Raw genomic sequence first — 16,310 nt, 5'->3', positions numbered from 1 at the left:
CTGACATGAAAAGTCGGCACTCTTCTGAGGAGGAATAGTTATTACCAAGATGATTTTCAGACAAAATGGAGAACTCTACCCAACTGTTCACAAATTACGAAACAATAGCTTCACAAACTTCTTTATGCCGTAACTGAGTAGAATATAAAATGTAAGAAAGAGATCTAAATAGACACGCACAGTTACCTACAATAGAAACAATGTTATGTGGCAACACTTCACCATTAATGTTTAGATAAGTTGCTGCCATTATACTGCGCACGTGATAAAGACGTTATCGTGCTGCAGTCTGTTATTTAGCTGTCTCCTTGAAATATCACACACCAGTATGTTGAATCTTCTGATATGAAAAGTGGTACTCTTCTGAGGAGGAATAGTTATTAGCAAGGATTGCCAAGGTTGAAAGCCTTCTTGCTCAAGAGTTCTATCACACTTCCCCCTGTGGGTGGGGGCGGTAGAATAACACCCACGGTATCCCCTGCCTGTCGCAAGAAGTGACTAAAAGAGGCCCCAGGGGCTCTGAACTTGGGAGCGTGGGCTGGCAACCACATGGCCCTTAGCTGAGTCCTGGCATTGCTTACACTTACTTGTGCCAGGCTCCTCACTTTCATCTATCCTATCCGAGCTCTCTTGGTCAACTCTTGTTCTTTTCAGACCCTGACTGTATTACGTATGGAGGCCTAGGGAGTCTTTCATTTTCATGCTCTTCGTGGCCCTTGTCTTCCTTTGGCTGAAACCTTCATTTTTCGAAGTGTAGGACCCCTTCCATTTTTTCTCTCTGATTAGTGTTGTATAGAGGATGGTTGCCCAGTTGTACTTCCTCTTAAAACAATGATCACCACCACCACCACCACCACCACTTCTATCACACTCACTTCATTAGGCCTACTGGTCGACAATATTATGCAAGTTGCCTCCGGTCTCTTCTTCGTCAATATGAGTGACATATCTTCGAACCTTAGACAGTTTTGCTAATGACGCATGCGCGCGACGATCATAATGAAGGAAGAACTGGTACTGCTTTCGCCTAGCCTGTTTTACCAGTTGTAGGGGTGAAACAATTCATTTAAACTGTAAGCAGCTGCATAACTCACTAACAAAATACAGTATAAAACTGTAATAATTCTCCTTGATAAAACAACATTCCTGTGTTTTAAAACAAATGGCAACAGGCAGAATCGAACCTGCATTCTTGCAATCTGCAGTCCGTTGACTTAACCGTTGTGCTATCAGCGCAGCGTACAATAGCTTCTCATTAATTTACTCACAAACATTTGTATATGTAGGTCTAAATATTGTTAATTGTATTTTATTTTCTTTAAGGACTTGGTTCATTACCATCTTCAAATACATGGAAGTGGAGTGAATTGGTGCATACACTTATATGTTGCAAAGTGCCGCAGTCATTTTTAATTGGCAAAAGCCAAAGATTCATGCGCGCAAGGGAAGTATTTCATCTGGAAAATCTTGAAAATAAATATATTTCCGTTGACTTTTCAAGAAATGCAAGATATTTGCTGTACTATTGAGATGATTTGGAAGATTGAATGAATTTATATGTACAATATTGTTCAAAATATGGAGTTATTGAACACAAATGTAAAACCACATATCACCCCATTTCACCCCTTTAAAATTGATATATGAAAAGAAATATCTGAATTTATATAAGTACAATATTTTGCACAGAAACGGAGATATTCAGCAAAAATCTAAATTCACTTTTCACCCTTTTTCACCCCTTTAAAATAGGAATTTTAAAAAATCCTTTCTTAGTGCGCATCTAAGCTACAGTAGGAATATGTCTTCAAATTTTCATACAATTATCTCCAGTAGGTTTTTCTGTGCGTTGATTATCAATCAGTCAGGACATCTTACTTTATATATGTGTACCTTCTGCCAGACGTGATCTAGGAATAGAATCTAAAATTTGTATCTGAAGTATCAATGTTCATGAATTCTGTAAAGGACATGTTGATGAATAATTACTGTAGTTAGAGGCTGATTATCTTGCTGTTGCACCCCTTAAAACAATCGCCACCACCGTACTGCAGTTTTCATCTACTCATGCACCAAGTGATCCTCTGTTCAGAGTTGTTTTCTTTCATTTCATTCTCTCCCCAGTAAAGAATTTACTAGTTTCTCACTGCAAAACTGGCCTAGCAGTACAGAAATAGCAAAGAGGCCCCAAGTTCAATTCCCTGCTTGGTCAGGGATTTTTATGTATATCTGAGGATTAGTACGAGGTCTACTCAGCCTATGTGAGAAAATACTGAAGAGCTTTCTGGCCATGAGATGGCAGGTCCAGTCTAGAAAGCCAAGAATAACAGCCAAGAGGACTCGTCATGCCGACCATGCGTCGCCTTGTAATCTGCAGGAATTTGGGCTGAGTAGCAGCTGCTTGGTAAACTAAGGCCCGTAACGGCTGTAGTGCAATGGGTTCGTGAGAGGAGGTTTGTGCAATAGTGCATGTCTCTCTAACCTCAGTGTTGATATTGGACATGAGACATCTCAGAGACTTACAGTAATTGAAAATCCTCCACCTTTCTGATACTTTTTATTTGCTTTTTAGCAAATTAATTAATTATAAACAGTACATGTTTCATTCTCACTTGAGAACATCTTCAGCTGTTGTTAAGCTTAGGTGAATTGCTAAGTTTCTGAGTATATTTTTTTCAGGTACATTGTTCCTCTTAAAAACTATTTGAATACAAATTAAATTAAAATGATGTTAAAACAATGTGGGGATTGATGGGTTGATGAAATGAGACAGGATGAATACATAGATAGACTACTTAAAGAACTATATCTATTCATTGGAATAGTTGTTAAAAGTTTCAACTCTGTTGCACTAAAAATATCTGTTTGTCTTCCAGTTAAAAGGTTTTTTAAAAAAATAATTGACTTCTTGACACTGTTCTAAATATTGTTGAATGTTCATTTCTTTCACTCCTTCCAGGTTGGCTGTTATTTATTTTGAGCTTGCTTAATGTGCCCTAGCCTCTCCGGGGTCACGGTAGAATTGGAGTTTAACAACAGTAAGAAATTGAGACAAAGGTCCCTTCTCAAAAAGTGAATGGCAATCAGCTTCATAGTTCCGCATTAGACTCAATTTAGGGCACATTAAGCAAGCTCAAAATAAATAACAGCCAACCTGGGAGGAGTGAAAGAAATGAACATTCAACAATAATTAGAACAGTGTCAAGAAGTCAATTATTTTTTTAAAAAACCTTTTAACTGGAAGACAAACAGATATTTTTAGTGCAACAGAGTTGAAACTTTTAACAACTATTCCAATGAATAGATATAGTTCTTTAAGTAGTCTATCTATGTATTCATCCTGTCTCATTTCATCAACCCATCAATCCCCACATTGTTTTAACATCATTTTAATTTAATTTGTATTCAAATAGTTTTTAAGAGGAACAATGTACCTGAAAATAATGTACTCAGAAACTTAGCAATTCACCTAAGCTTAACAACTGCTGAAGATGTTCTCAAGTGAGAACGAAACATGTACTGTTTATAATTAATTAATTTGCTAAAATGCAAATAAAAAGTATCAAAAAAGTGGAGGATTTTCAATTACTGTAAGTCTCTGTGATTAGAATTTGATACGGAAAATGAAGCTGATTACTTGCAATCATGAGACATCTACCGGTACCATTCCTTTTCCCGGACTCCATTGCTGAGAATGACCATTCTCTAAATGCCTGAAATATCTCTAACAAAGTACTAATCCTTTACCATGAGAAACATAATTCATAATACAGATAGAGTATATATTTTAACAACATTTCTTATGATATAGATGTTGATTCCCATAGGGAATCTGAAATACCTGTCCTGAATGAGTAAATTTATAATACCAATAAAAATGGTCCGTTATTGGACATTATAAATTTTCCAGCTAACTCATTCTTGGTTGCCAGCATTTCACCCTCGTGTGCTAGGGTGGGCTCATCAGTTGGTACCTAGCACACCTACCAATACGCTGGCTAGTGTATACCGTGGAGGCCACTGCGTAGGCTAACTGGAGCCACCGGCAGTGCCAATGCACTAAGAGACTTTGTCTCATTATCAAAAATTGATGCCTGCTTGGCCATCAGATGATATAGATGTTGATTCCCATAGGGAATCTGAAATACCTGTCCTGAATGAGTAAATTTATAATACCAATATAAATGATCCGTTATTGGACATTATAAATTTTCCAGCTAACTCATTCTTGGTTGCCAGCGTTTCGCCCTCGTGTGCTAGGGTGGGCTCATCAGTTGGTACCTAGCACACCTACCAATACGCTGGCTAGTGCATACCGTGGAGGCCACTGCGTAGGCTAACTGGAGCCACCGGCAGTGCCAATGCACTAAGAGACTTTGTCTCATTATCAAAAATTGATGCCTGCTCGGCCATCAGATGATATAGATGTTGATCAACATCTATTAGTATTTAACAACATCTACATAATCTGATGGCCAAGCAGGCATCAATTTATGATAATGAGACAAAGTCTCTTAGTGCATTGGCACTGCCGGTGGCTCCAGTTAGCCTACGCAGTGGCCTCCACGGTATGCACTAGCCAGCGTATTGGTAGGTGTGCTAGATACCAACTGATGAGCCCACCCTAGCACACGAGGGCGAAACGCTGGCAACCAAGATGAGTTAGCTGGAAAATTTATAATGTCCAATAATGGACCATTTATATTGGTATTATAAATTTACTCATTCAGGACAGGTATTTCAGATTCCCTATGGGAATCAACATCTATATCATCTGATGGTCAAGCAGGCATCAATTTTTGATAATGAGACAAAGTCTCTTAGTGCATTGGCACTGCCGGTGGCTCCAGTTAGCCTACGCAGTGGCCTCCACGGTATGCACTAGCCAGCGTATTGGTAGGTGTGCTAGGTACCAACTGATGAGCCCACCCTAGCACACGAGGGCGAAACGCTGGCAACCAAGAATGAGTTAGCTGGAAAATTTATAATGTCCAATAACGGACCATTTATATTGGTATTATAACATTTCTTATGCTACAAATTATACAAATAATATAACTTTCATTTAAAGAGTTCACTCTTCTCATATTCAACTTTAAGAAATATGTAGCATCTTATTTCACAGATAAAACTTTAAAGCAAAAAAATCATGTTAAATACTAATTAGAGGTTAAATTAATAATATCTATAACTGGCAAACTACTGCTTAAAACTACACACTTATTAATCTAACATAGGTGCAACTAAATATACTTGTAATAAAATAGAATGCAACTCACGTGGCACATATACAAGCACGGTTGCAACATATATGCCTGAGTCCAGCTTAATGAATGAAAAGTTGAAAACACAATGTTAGAATATCATGTGACAGAACTTGATCTTGTGTTTGTAATTTACAAGATCAAGTGATAAATAGTACAATTGTGAAGAAAACTAACCTGTGGAGTAGTGAGCTCCTGTGAATTTGGAGTGATTGGAATAGGAACATTTTGATACGTGTGTTTCACTGTCCTATTTAGCGTCTGCCTCCTTGGAGCAGGTACAGGAGGGTGGAGCTTCTCTAATCTTTGGTTTGTGTCACTGTCTAACTGCTGTACATCAAGAATAGTCTCTTTTTGCAGGCTTTGCTTTCCTTCGGGTGAGTTTTCTTTAATGGGCATGCTATGTAAATGGAAGACCTTGCCTTCACTCTGACTATTTTCTTCCATTCCGTCAAGGCATTTCTCCCTTTCCTTTCTACGAACTCTCATTGAATAAAACTGGGGAAAATGGTGCCTACTGCAATGACTTCGCAAGGAACTGTACTTGCTCTTGGATGACAGTAGGATTGATTGTGCTTTCTTTAAGTGTGGTCCCATGTGGCTGCGTGTGGAGCCATAACCTGACGAGCCATAGTGACTTAGTTGACTCGATGGTCTACTAGTCGTGTGAGTATTAAGGTCAGGCTGCAAGCAAAACAAGGCGACATGCAAGCAATAAGACATACACAATAAGCAAACAAAACATAACAAGCAAAACAGAACAAAAAGAAATCATAACATGCCAAATGAAACAAAAGGTAACTAAGTTACAGTACATTAATGACAAATGTAAAGATCACATCTCACACAAACCAGGGATGAACCACAGTACTCTTGTATAGCTTTCTTTAACTTTTTCTTGAAAATTTTCAGAACATATTTAACATTCAGTCAAATAATTTTGGTTTTACTAATTTATAATTTTCAAGAATGGTTGTACTTAACCTTAAAACAATAATCACCACTATGTACATAATTTTCTTTCCTACAACTGGTGTTGAATTGTAGATAGGCTACCAGTAGAGAATACTTTTTTTTTCCCTGGAAAGCGCTGTTACAGAGATTTTTAACTGTAAAATACTGTACCAACATATTAGACATTAATACCAGGAATATGTATGATACGGTAGGGGCCTACTGAAGAAATGGGAAATATGAAATAGGCTTGCTCTGTTTCCTATCTAGATGAGGTTTTCCCTTTTTTAATTCTTTATATTTAATACCACTTTTGCAAACTGGTAAATTTATGTAACACATTTGATCATAAAGGCATGATGATATCAATAGTTCTCCTGATGCAGACATTGTCCCAAGATGTGTTTTGGAGGCATCATTTAAGAACAAAATTTGCCATACTGGAAATGAGGGTTTCCTTTCTTTGACAGTTTTCTTCTATTTGCCTTTTGTCTTCATCATTTGTTTACGTCAGTTCATAATATTCATTAAATAGACTAACTTGTAAAACTAATGTTGTATGTTATAAATTTGGAAACAACGTTATAGACTAAGATCAATCCTGTGCAGTATATTGATATCTATGGCATGAAAACAACTGATGAATGAGAGAAAGGATAAAAGAAAAAGTGGGAGATGATGAAAAACAATGAATAGAAAAATGAAAAATTTCCCCATAAAATATCAAGTAGCTTCATGTAGGTGTTCATTTCAGTAATTTAAGAAAATATACAAATGTTGGGCAACCGTGATGAATATGCAAAAGCATGAAGAGTCACGTGAAGCTTGTAGTATGGAGGGTAAGGAAAGCATTGAATGGATTTGTAAGGCAATTTTAGCAAGGTCTAAGTATATGCTTCAATAAAAAAAAATTTTTTTAAAAAGGAAAAAGCAATATCTAAGCAACAGAAAACTTGAATACTTTCACTCATCTTCATCTTGTTCTAGAGGGTACTACTATTTACAGTTCATCACCAAGGCACTATGTTGTTCCAAATCCTGGTCAAAAAAATATGTAAGATTCAAAATTAAAAGTTGTATCTTATGACACAGATTCTATGAAGGGCTACCCAAAAATAACCAGAATAACATTACGGTGAGCAAAGCTTGTGTAGTACGCATTTCTGCCACTAGGTTTGTATAGCGCTGCTCATTGCCAGTTCAATGCCGTCTATGCTGTCGACCTGGCTTGTTTTGTTCATCTGCAGTGATTGTTTTTGTTAGCACTGTTTTGTTCTTGTTTCACTTTTTATGATGGCAAGTTTAAAAATGGAGACATGTTGATTGATGACAAACCTCATTCTGGATGTACATCAACTGCCCGAATCAACGGAAATGTTGAAAAAATTTGAGAGCTTATGCTCACAGACCGTTGACAGACAATTGATCAACTGTCAGAAATTAGTGGGTTTTCTTGAAGCTCCGTTCAACAAATTTTAACAGAAAATTTGGGAATGAAAAGGGTGCCTGCCAAGTTTGTTCCTCGGGTTCTGACTGACAATCAAAAAGAACGTTGAGTTGAAACATGTCGTGTTTTGAAACAACAGCTTTAAACTGATCCAGATTTTCTGTCGAAGGTCATTACTGGTGATGTGTCATAGTGCTGTGATACGACCCAGAAACAAAGCAACAATCAAGCCAATGGAGGACGTCATTGTCACCCCGTCCAAAAAAATGTTGTCAAGTCAAATCAAACATCAAAACAATGCTGATTTGTATTTTTGATGCAAGGGCATTTTTCATTTAGAGTTTGTTCCCTCAGGTCAGACCGTCAATCAGTCCTTTTAATTGGAAGTTTTAAGAAGATTGCACAACAGTGTTTGTCAAAAAAGACCCGATTTGTGGCAGACAGAAGACAGGTTCTACCATCACAATGGCACGGTTCTGCTGCCTCATGCACCTTACTCACCTGACCTGGCTCCAAGCGACTTTTTCTTATTTACATGCATGAAAAGGGGCATGAAAGGGCACCGATTTGACAACACTGAAGTGTCACAATTAAATTGAAATAACAAATAACGTAGTTCAACTTATTCAATACAAGTAAATAAGAAATGCGGTGTTACATTCCTATTTAATTATAAGCGGAAGCAGTACCGGTTTCGACCCTGATCTGGGCCATCATCAGCCAAATAAAATGGAAAAACAATGCATAGGTAAATAAGAAATTAAAGAATGAGTCTTTAACAAAAACAGTTAATAAACACTGAAGAGGTCAAGAAAAGAAATGAGGGAGGAGCTATCAGCCATTTCTAAATATAAATACAAAAAAATGTTTTGAATAGTGGAAGCACCGGTGGGACAAATGTATTAATTGTAATGGAGAGTATTTTGATGGGGATAAGGTTGTTTCGTAAAAATTTTAAAATATATAGCTTTTAAAAAATAATTCTGTTTTGTTTTGGGCACCCCCTTGTATGTACCAACTGTAAGTTCATGGCTAATCAGGCTAATGAGACGGTTACATAAAACTCAGAGTTTGTTTTTGCTAGCACACTACAGTCACAAGCTCAGTACACTTCCTGATATAAAAAGTGGTCTGTGTCCTTGGGTACAAGCATGACCAAAAAGAGGGGAGCACATTTCTCCTTAGTTAATGCACAGTTGCCAATAAAAAGAACCTGCTTTCAGCAAGCATACATACATACATACATACAGATTCATTGTAGACTGTTACGCGTTTCAGCATTCAGTCTGCAAGCCTCTGTGAATTCACTACATGCCGCCACAGTCCTAGCTCTGTGGCCATGTTTAGCTCTATACCTCGCATATTTATATCATTAGAAGTGGAGTCTAACCATCGTCATCATCCTCTCAGTCTATTTCTTTTACCCTCCATGACCGAGTCCATTATTCTCCTAGTTAACCTATCCTCCATTCACCTCACATGACCCCACCATCAAAGCCTGTTTATGTGAACAGCTTTATCAGTTAAGTTTATTCTTAACTTGGTCTTTATCTCCTATTTCAAGTACCCTCCTGCCATTGTTCCCACCTGTTTGTACTGGCAATCATTCTCGTTACTTTCATGTCTGTTATTTCTAACTTGTGAATAAGATATGCTGAGTCCACCCCGCTTTCACTTCTGTAAAGCAAAGTAGGTCTGAAAACAGACCGGTACAAAGAGAGTTTTGTCTGGAAGCTGTCTTCTTTGATACAGAATATTGTTGACTGCAACTGCAAACTCACTATATTAGATTTGCTGCACCTTGTTTTTTTTTTTCTTTCCACCAACACAGATAGGTCTATTGGCGACGATGGGATAGGAAAGGCCTAGGAGTTGGAAGGAAGTAGCTGTGGCCTTAATTAAGGTACAGCATCAGGGCTGCCGACAGTGGGATTTGAACCCACTATCTCCTGGATGCAAGTTCACAGCCGCATGCCCCTGACCACACGGCCAACTCGCCCGGTGCGCCTTCATGTAATCTCGTGGTGGTATTGTAGACATGTCCTAGTTCGTGAACCATGGGCAAGTGATCTGAGTCGGGATACCAGTTGCTAGGACTAAACATTCCAACCTAACCCATTAGAGGAGAGATTCTCACTGGGACTATTTGTAAGTAGGGTTCCATCCTGTTTCACAGAATTTACCAAGCTCAGAATATTTTATGTAAGCCTCAGACCAATTCAGAATCAGACCAAAAATATGAGGCATAAAAACCAGAAGAAAAGAGACTGCTAACTACAACAGCTGGAAAAAAAAATCAGTGTTAGCCAAGCATACATGGAATATAAACCAGACATACAAACTTAAGATACTAAGGGTTCTAGCTACGATGGCAATTCATCATATTATGTAGGCAAGCCATTGAAATTTACAAGTATCCAGTTAATTGCAATAGCATGTTCCCAAAGTATCCTCATCCTGTTTCCAAGTAAAACCCAAGACAGACCCTAGCACCACTGAAGAGTCACACCATTCTACATATTAGATTGTTTCAGATAACAATTCTCATCTCTTGTAGATTTTCCCCCAAGTACATGATCTCATTGCAACTGCTACCCACAACATATTCAGAGAGATTGGATCACTTACCAGCTGCATTGACTGGGGAAATGCCAGTGAACATGAAAGTACAAAAAGACCTTATAACCTGTAAACCTCCACTCTAGAGACTGTGTACTTGGCCATAAAAGCCTACGTTATAGTAAGGTTTTATTTAATATATTGGTTATATGTGTGTGTGGTGTGGACCATTTAACAGTAATACTTGAAATAAGTTTTTCAATACGTGATCACTCACAGTGTTAGAAAAATCTAATAATAGTGTACAGTATTTGCAACTTGTAATATCATTTTGAGTTCTGTATTGACTTTTAGCATTAATGAACTTTATTCCTAAAAAATAAAGTTTAGTAAATTATGTTTTTAAGAATTAAGGTCAGTAACCATAAGTGTTTAATAGGTGGAACTTTGTAATAAATTCTTAATTCTTACTATTTTTTTTAACAGAGCAAATATGAATGACTTGTTGTCATGAAAGAAATTTCTTACACAACCCAGTTTGATGCTATAAGACTACATCTTATCAGAGTAAATAAGCTTCCTACAAAATAAAATAGAAGCCAAACTTATGGGGGGGAAAAATGCATTTACTGCCCCAAAAGAAAGCAAAGGTTCATTCAAAATCACATAAACAGTTGTTTCAGGCCTATATGCAAAGAGCGCACAATAAAAACTGCTTTCGTTTGTTGAGAGTGTAACCATTATGAAGTGTATATCAACTTAGATGACTAAAAACTAGACTTGCGTGAAGGCTTAGAGATTTTTTTTTTTTAATTATATGAACCTACAGTATGTTTCGAATGTGTTTATGTTGTTTTCTGGGCCATTAATTTTTCAGACTTTATTTTAATTGTTCAAATGTCAACAGGACTGGCAGTTGTAAGGTGGTAAAAAATGTAAACTTGTATCCTTGTCCTGGGTTGGTGCAGCTCTTTCCAGATACACCCCTAATGGAGGTGAGATGCATGTACCATTTTTACCAGCCCTTCTGCTATTCTTAAATCTCTGGCAGTACCAGGAATTGAACCCAGGCCTCTGAGAACAGCAACGAATAGCAATAACTGTTACGCTTTATGGGGATGGACATACAAGGTAGTAAACCCAATGGTGTGTGGGGGAACCATCATGAATAACAATGTTAACTGTGAGCCTGCGATACGTAGACTCATACAACTAGGGCACACTGCTATGCTACAACTGACCAAAATATGGCAAGACACTTGAATAACCAATGTGACAAAATCAATTTTGTTAACATCCTAATGTTCCTTGTTATATCCTATACATCAGAGACGTGGACTTCACACACTGCATTGAGTCATTTGAGATGAAGTGCTGGTTACTTAAGGTTCATATTCCATGGACAGCTTACCGATTAATGCATCTGTCCTCAAAAAAGTCTGACAGCAACAGAGATTGTCTAACTTGATCTACAAGAGGATCTTCACATTCTTTGGACATATTGCTTACAGCTGGTGGTCCAGGGGAAGTCCAACACAAAGCAATGACATGGCAGGCTGCAAACCCACTTGACTGACCTCATAGAAACCGTACTCAGTACCTAACTGGAGGAAGAGACTGTATTCATTAATATATCCCCAGGCTCAAATCCAGACAACTGGCAATGAGCTGCTCCATTATGACTTCAATGCTCATCAGAGATGGCAGTAATTGTGTACTCAACATCCATAGAAATACTGATTGGGAATAGAGTACTTTTACTGCAAAAGGAAAACTAAAAATGTGTAAAAATGTTTTTAAAAATGTGTAAGTAGAGGTGCTCATTATAGACAAAATTAGATTTAGGAGAATATATTCAAAGAAACAACTGAAAACATACTGTATGATATTCTGGATTAGTTGATATACAATTTGCATTCTTTGACTTTGTTTAATAAAAAATTAGCATAAATTGATATTTTTGTTTTAATGCCTGTGTTTCATCCCTGGAACTTTATATAAAGCATAATATCTATTACTTTTCAACAGTGAAACCTGTTCATTTCTTTTGTAATTAACAGTAACCTAACATAGCATATCACATGCCAAATATGGATCCGTATTTTGCATGTCAAAACAAGTGTTCAACTTATTTTTGCATGGAGTATTACTTTTGTCACTGGATGACTGCAAAGTAAGTACATTATTAGTAAATCACAGTTTGTTAATTTAGTCAGTATGAGTCACAATTCAGCATCATAAGTTGTTAGTAAAGTAAGTCATGACACTGCATGCAGAACTCAGAAATTGAAAAGAACAGTAACTTACATGAAATCATAAAGTTAAACAGCAGTTTCAAAAGTAAGAGGTGCTGAGTTTAGAACATCCTATAAGAAGGAAAAGCTTTAACATTTACAATCAGACATTTGGATGGTTAGTACACAAAAGCTTAAAAATAGTTCTGAAGCTTAATTTGAATTATTCTAAGTTATTAACATAATATTAGCTAAGGAAATGAGAAATCCCTAAAAACAAACATGGTTAAAATATTGTGCAGCAACAAAATATGAAATGAAACAAGGTTTGGGGAAAATCAAAATTACCTTTGCTTTCATAATACAGGGTGGCACATGAGAAACCAGCCTGCCAAGAGCATACGCAAACAACAAATCAACATAATTAAAAAATAAGCTAATGCAAAGGTCTTCACTTATTGAAATGACCTTGTCCTTTAGAGTAGGTGCTGAAAATGAGCTCCTTGTGCTTCAATGCACTGTTGTGTGGGCTTTGACATGTTATCATAAAATTTGCACAACTCTGTAGCATGAATTTTCAATGTTTCATTAGTACTATTGTCCTTCAAGTCTGCTAGTGTCCTTGGATTAATTGTGAACAAATTTTCCCTCAGACTACCCCACAAATAAAAATCACAAGTGGATAGGTAATACTATTACGGCAACCACAATCCTTTGCTGACTCTTCTACAAATCATTTAGAAATTTATGAAATTGACTTGCATGAAATGTCTTGTTGAAACACAGCATATGAGCATTCATGAGTCATCAACAATGCATACAATTCTTCAGAGATTTCCATATACACATTAGTGTTTCTTGTTTCAAAAAATATGGGACCCACAATCTGACTTGTGGACACAGCACAGCATACCACTTTTTTTAATTGTGAAGATGTTCCTCATGAATCATATAGGGATCATTGCTGACCAGTATCTAGTGTTCTGAGAATTTGCATGTCCTGTCAGGTGAAACCAGGCTTCATCACCTGTGAAATACAGCAGCAGATCTAACAGCCCACTCAAAATTATTGTTTGAAGTAACCATGTGCAGTAATTCACAAGTTTTGTGTTGTCTTCCTCCTTCAGGTTTTTTGACACATGTCATTTTGTATATCGTGTAAGACACGTTGACAAAACCTATGGAAATCATTCACCCGTTGCAAAATTTTATGTGTTGACTTCTTCAGACTTTGCTTGAATATCTGCAATCACAATAGTTGTACAAACGGATGGGACTCGATTCTTCTTTTGTTTGCAACTGACCCTGTAGTACACCACATTTTCACCAAATTCCATATACTGCTCTTTTCTGGTATTGAAATGCCAGGACACTTGTTTGCAAAAATATCTTATGCATCCTTAAATGAACTGGTAGACATGCATATCCCCCACTATTGTGATTCTTTGTTGAAGACAGTACATCTCAATGAGCACTTCATACATCTGAACCAAGTCCTCATGGCTTTCGTACTGACATGGTAAAGTATACATAGTTGCAACAACTTCACAACAACAGGTGACCATAGGTGGGCAACAATGTCAATAACAATGAGAAAGCATCAGTCTGTACTCGGGCCGGTTTTTCATGTGCAACCCGTATAAACCAAAGTACTGAATACTTAAAATATTCACGTAAGATAGTGATATTTTATTTGTTTCAGGGTTGATGCATCACCTCCATTGTCGAAGATTTGAAAGGAAAGTGGAAACTTTGTAATCAATGGTATTACAGGTTATATGAGAATATCTCAATAAAATCATGGAAGGAATGCAATAGAGGCAGACTTGTTATATGATACAATGTTTATTTCAATGACTAAATACAGAGTAAAACCAACCTAGTCAAATGCTGAGCATCAGCTGTATTGTGGTTCAGTATGCCATAATCATCATACAGTAAAACCTTGGGTTTAACTATCAGTTTCTGTTAACCCTTCACATTGTTAAAACCATATCGCTCCCTTCACTCCTTTCTACATCCAGTGATGCAGCAGAGGCAGTGCAGTCTCAGACTTCATTGAATGTGCTTGTGAATGGTTGGCTGTTTAGAGAGCTCTTGCATTAATGTAGTGATAAAGTAGTTAAAACCTATTGAAATTGTTTAAATTTTATGTGTGTGTGTGTGTGTGTGTGTGTGTGTTTCATTTAGTGCTATTTATATATTGGTGTTTAGTGCTTGTTAGTAGAAATTGAGAGTATGATATTTATTTGAATTTTGGTATTCAGTAATTAACAGCAGTTTTTATCCTGTTAGGGTGTTGTAGGATAAAAATAGAGTTTGACTAAGTAGTATTGTAGTGTAGTCATATATTAATTACCATATTGTCATGTGATCTTTGAGTACTATCCCAGAATATATATATACATCCCTCCATTTCATTTTTTGGCACAAAATTATTTTATTTTTCCTTTTATTTTAACTTTTTTTTCCCGTAAAGAATGGCTAAGGAGTGCAAGTGTAGGGACTGTGGGTGTGGCGAGGCATGGAGGGGTGTGAGGGAGGAGTTGGAGAGTTTGAGGGAGATAATTAGGATTCTCACAGAAGACAGGAAGGAAGATAGGCCTCCCTCAAACAATGTACAGGTTACAGTACATGTTCAAGAAGGAGAGGAAGGAAAGGGGGAATTTGTAGAAGACAGGTGGTCTAATGTTCTAAGGGGAAGGAGATTGCTGGCTAAGGGCTCTATTCAGGATCAGAATTCAGGACAGGTGTCTGTGCGAAATCGGTACAAGCCACTCCAGGTAGAGCAACAGGGGGAAGATGAGGAACAGGGAACTCTTGCTGAGATGTGTGGAAGTAGGAGGAATGGAAAAGGTAGGAAAGGAAAATGTAGAGTAGAGGATAGGAAAAGACAGGTGAAACAAGGTCATGGGAAGGAGGAAAGGGAGGAGGAAGTAGCTTCTGCAGCTATCAGGAAAGATAGGGCTGACCAGGAGGGGAGGGGATCAAATGAGGTGGGTAGAGTTGAGGCTCTGGTCATGGGGGATTCCATCGTTAGACATGTGGGGAAAGTGTGTGGAGGAAAGGGAACCAGGAATTAGGTTGAGGCAGATGTTGAGGAAAGTAGAAGAGTGGGAGGAGGGGAAGGAGAAGGTGGTAGTGTTTCACGATGGTACCAACAGCGTAAGGCAAACTGATATAAGTACCAACATAGTTGGGGATGTGTGGGATCTGGTAAATGCAGCACGGGTGACGTTTAAGGAAATGTAGATTGTTATCAGTGGAATACTGTGTAGGAGGGATACTGACTGGGGGGTGATTGGGGATTTAAATGAGACTATGGAGTGGGTATGTGAGAAACTAGGAGTGAAATTTCTAGATTCTAATGGGTGGGTAGGAGATAGGGATCTGCGCTCAGATGGCCTTCACTTAAACCGCAGTGGTACGTATAAGTTAATACAGATGTTGATTCCCAAAGGGAATTTAAAATATTTGTCCCGAATGAGTAAATTTATAATACCAATATAATGGTCCGTTATTGGACATTATAAATTTTCCAGCTAACTCATTCTTGGTTGCCTGTGTTTCGCCCTCGTGTGCTAAGTTAGGCTCATCATTTGGGACTTAGCACACCACCCAAGACGCAAGGCTAGTGCATACCGTGGAGGCCACTTGGGTGGTGTGCTAAGTCCCAACTGATGAGCCTAACTTAGCACACGAGGGTGAAACGCAGGCAACCAAGAATGAGTTAGCTGGAAAATTTATAATGTCCAATAACGGACCATTATATTGGTATTATAAATTTACTCATTCGGGACAAATATTTTAAATTCCCTTTGGGAATCAACATCTGTATTATCTGACGGCCAG

At 37.7% G+C, this 16,310-nt stretch overlaps 1 protein-coding gene across 2 annotated transcripts in view; it reads right to left on the bottom strand.

Annotated features, from left to right (window-relative positions):
- The window catches only part of nrm (neuromusculin), a 1,172,097-nt gene that overhangs the window by 18,427 nt on the left and 1,137,360 nt on the right, over nt 1–16,310 (bottom strand). The window contains exons 20-21 of one of the 2 annotated variants that reach the window (XM_068228563.1): nt 5,423–5,948; nt 1,906–1,910 (exon numbers count right to left, since the gene is read on the bottom strand). The exons of the other annotated variant lie outside the window; for it this stretch is intronic. Of the exons in view, the coding sequence (XP_068084664.1) occupies nt 1,906–1,910; nt 5,423–5,948 (531 nt within the window). The remainder of the gene's footprint in view (nt 1–1,905; nt 1,911–5,422; nt 5,949–16,310) is intronic. 2 annotated transcript variants of the gene reach the window in all.

The sequence above is a fragment of the Anabrus simplex genome, chromosome 7 (genome assembly GCF_040414725.1).
Source record: "Anabrus simplex isolate iqAnaSimp1 chromosome 7, ASM4041472v1, whole genome shotgun sequence".
In the NCBI taxonomy this organism is placed as follows: Eukaryota; Metazoa; Arthropoda; class Insecta; order Orthoptera; family Tettigoniidae; genus Anabrus; species Anabrus simplex.
The sequence above is the reverse complement of the archived record's forward strand: the minus strand, read 5'-3'. Positions and strand labels throughout refer to the sequence as shown.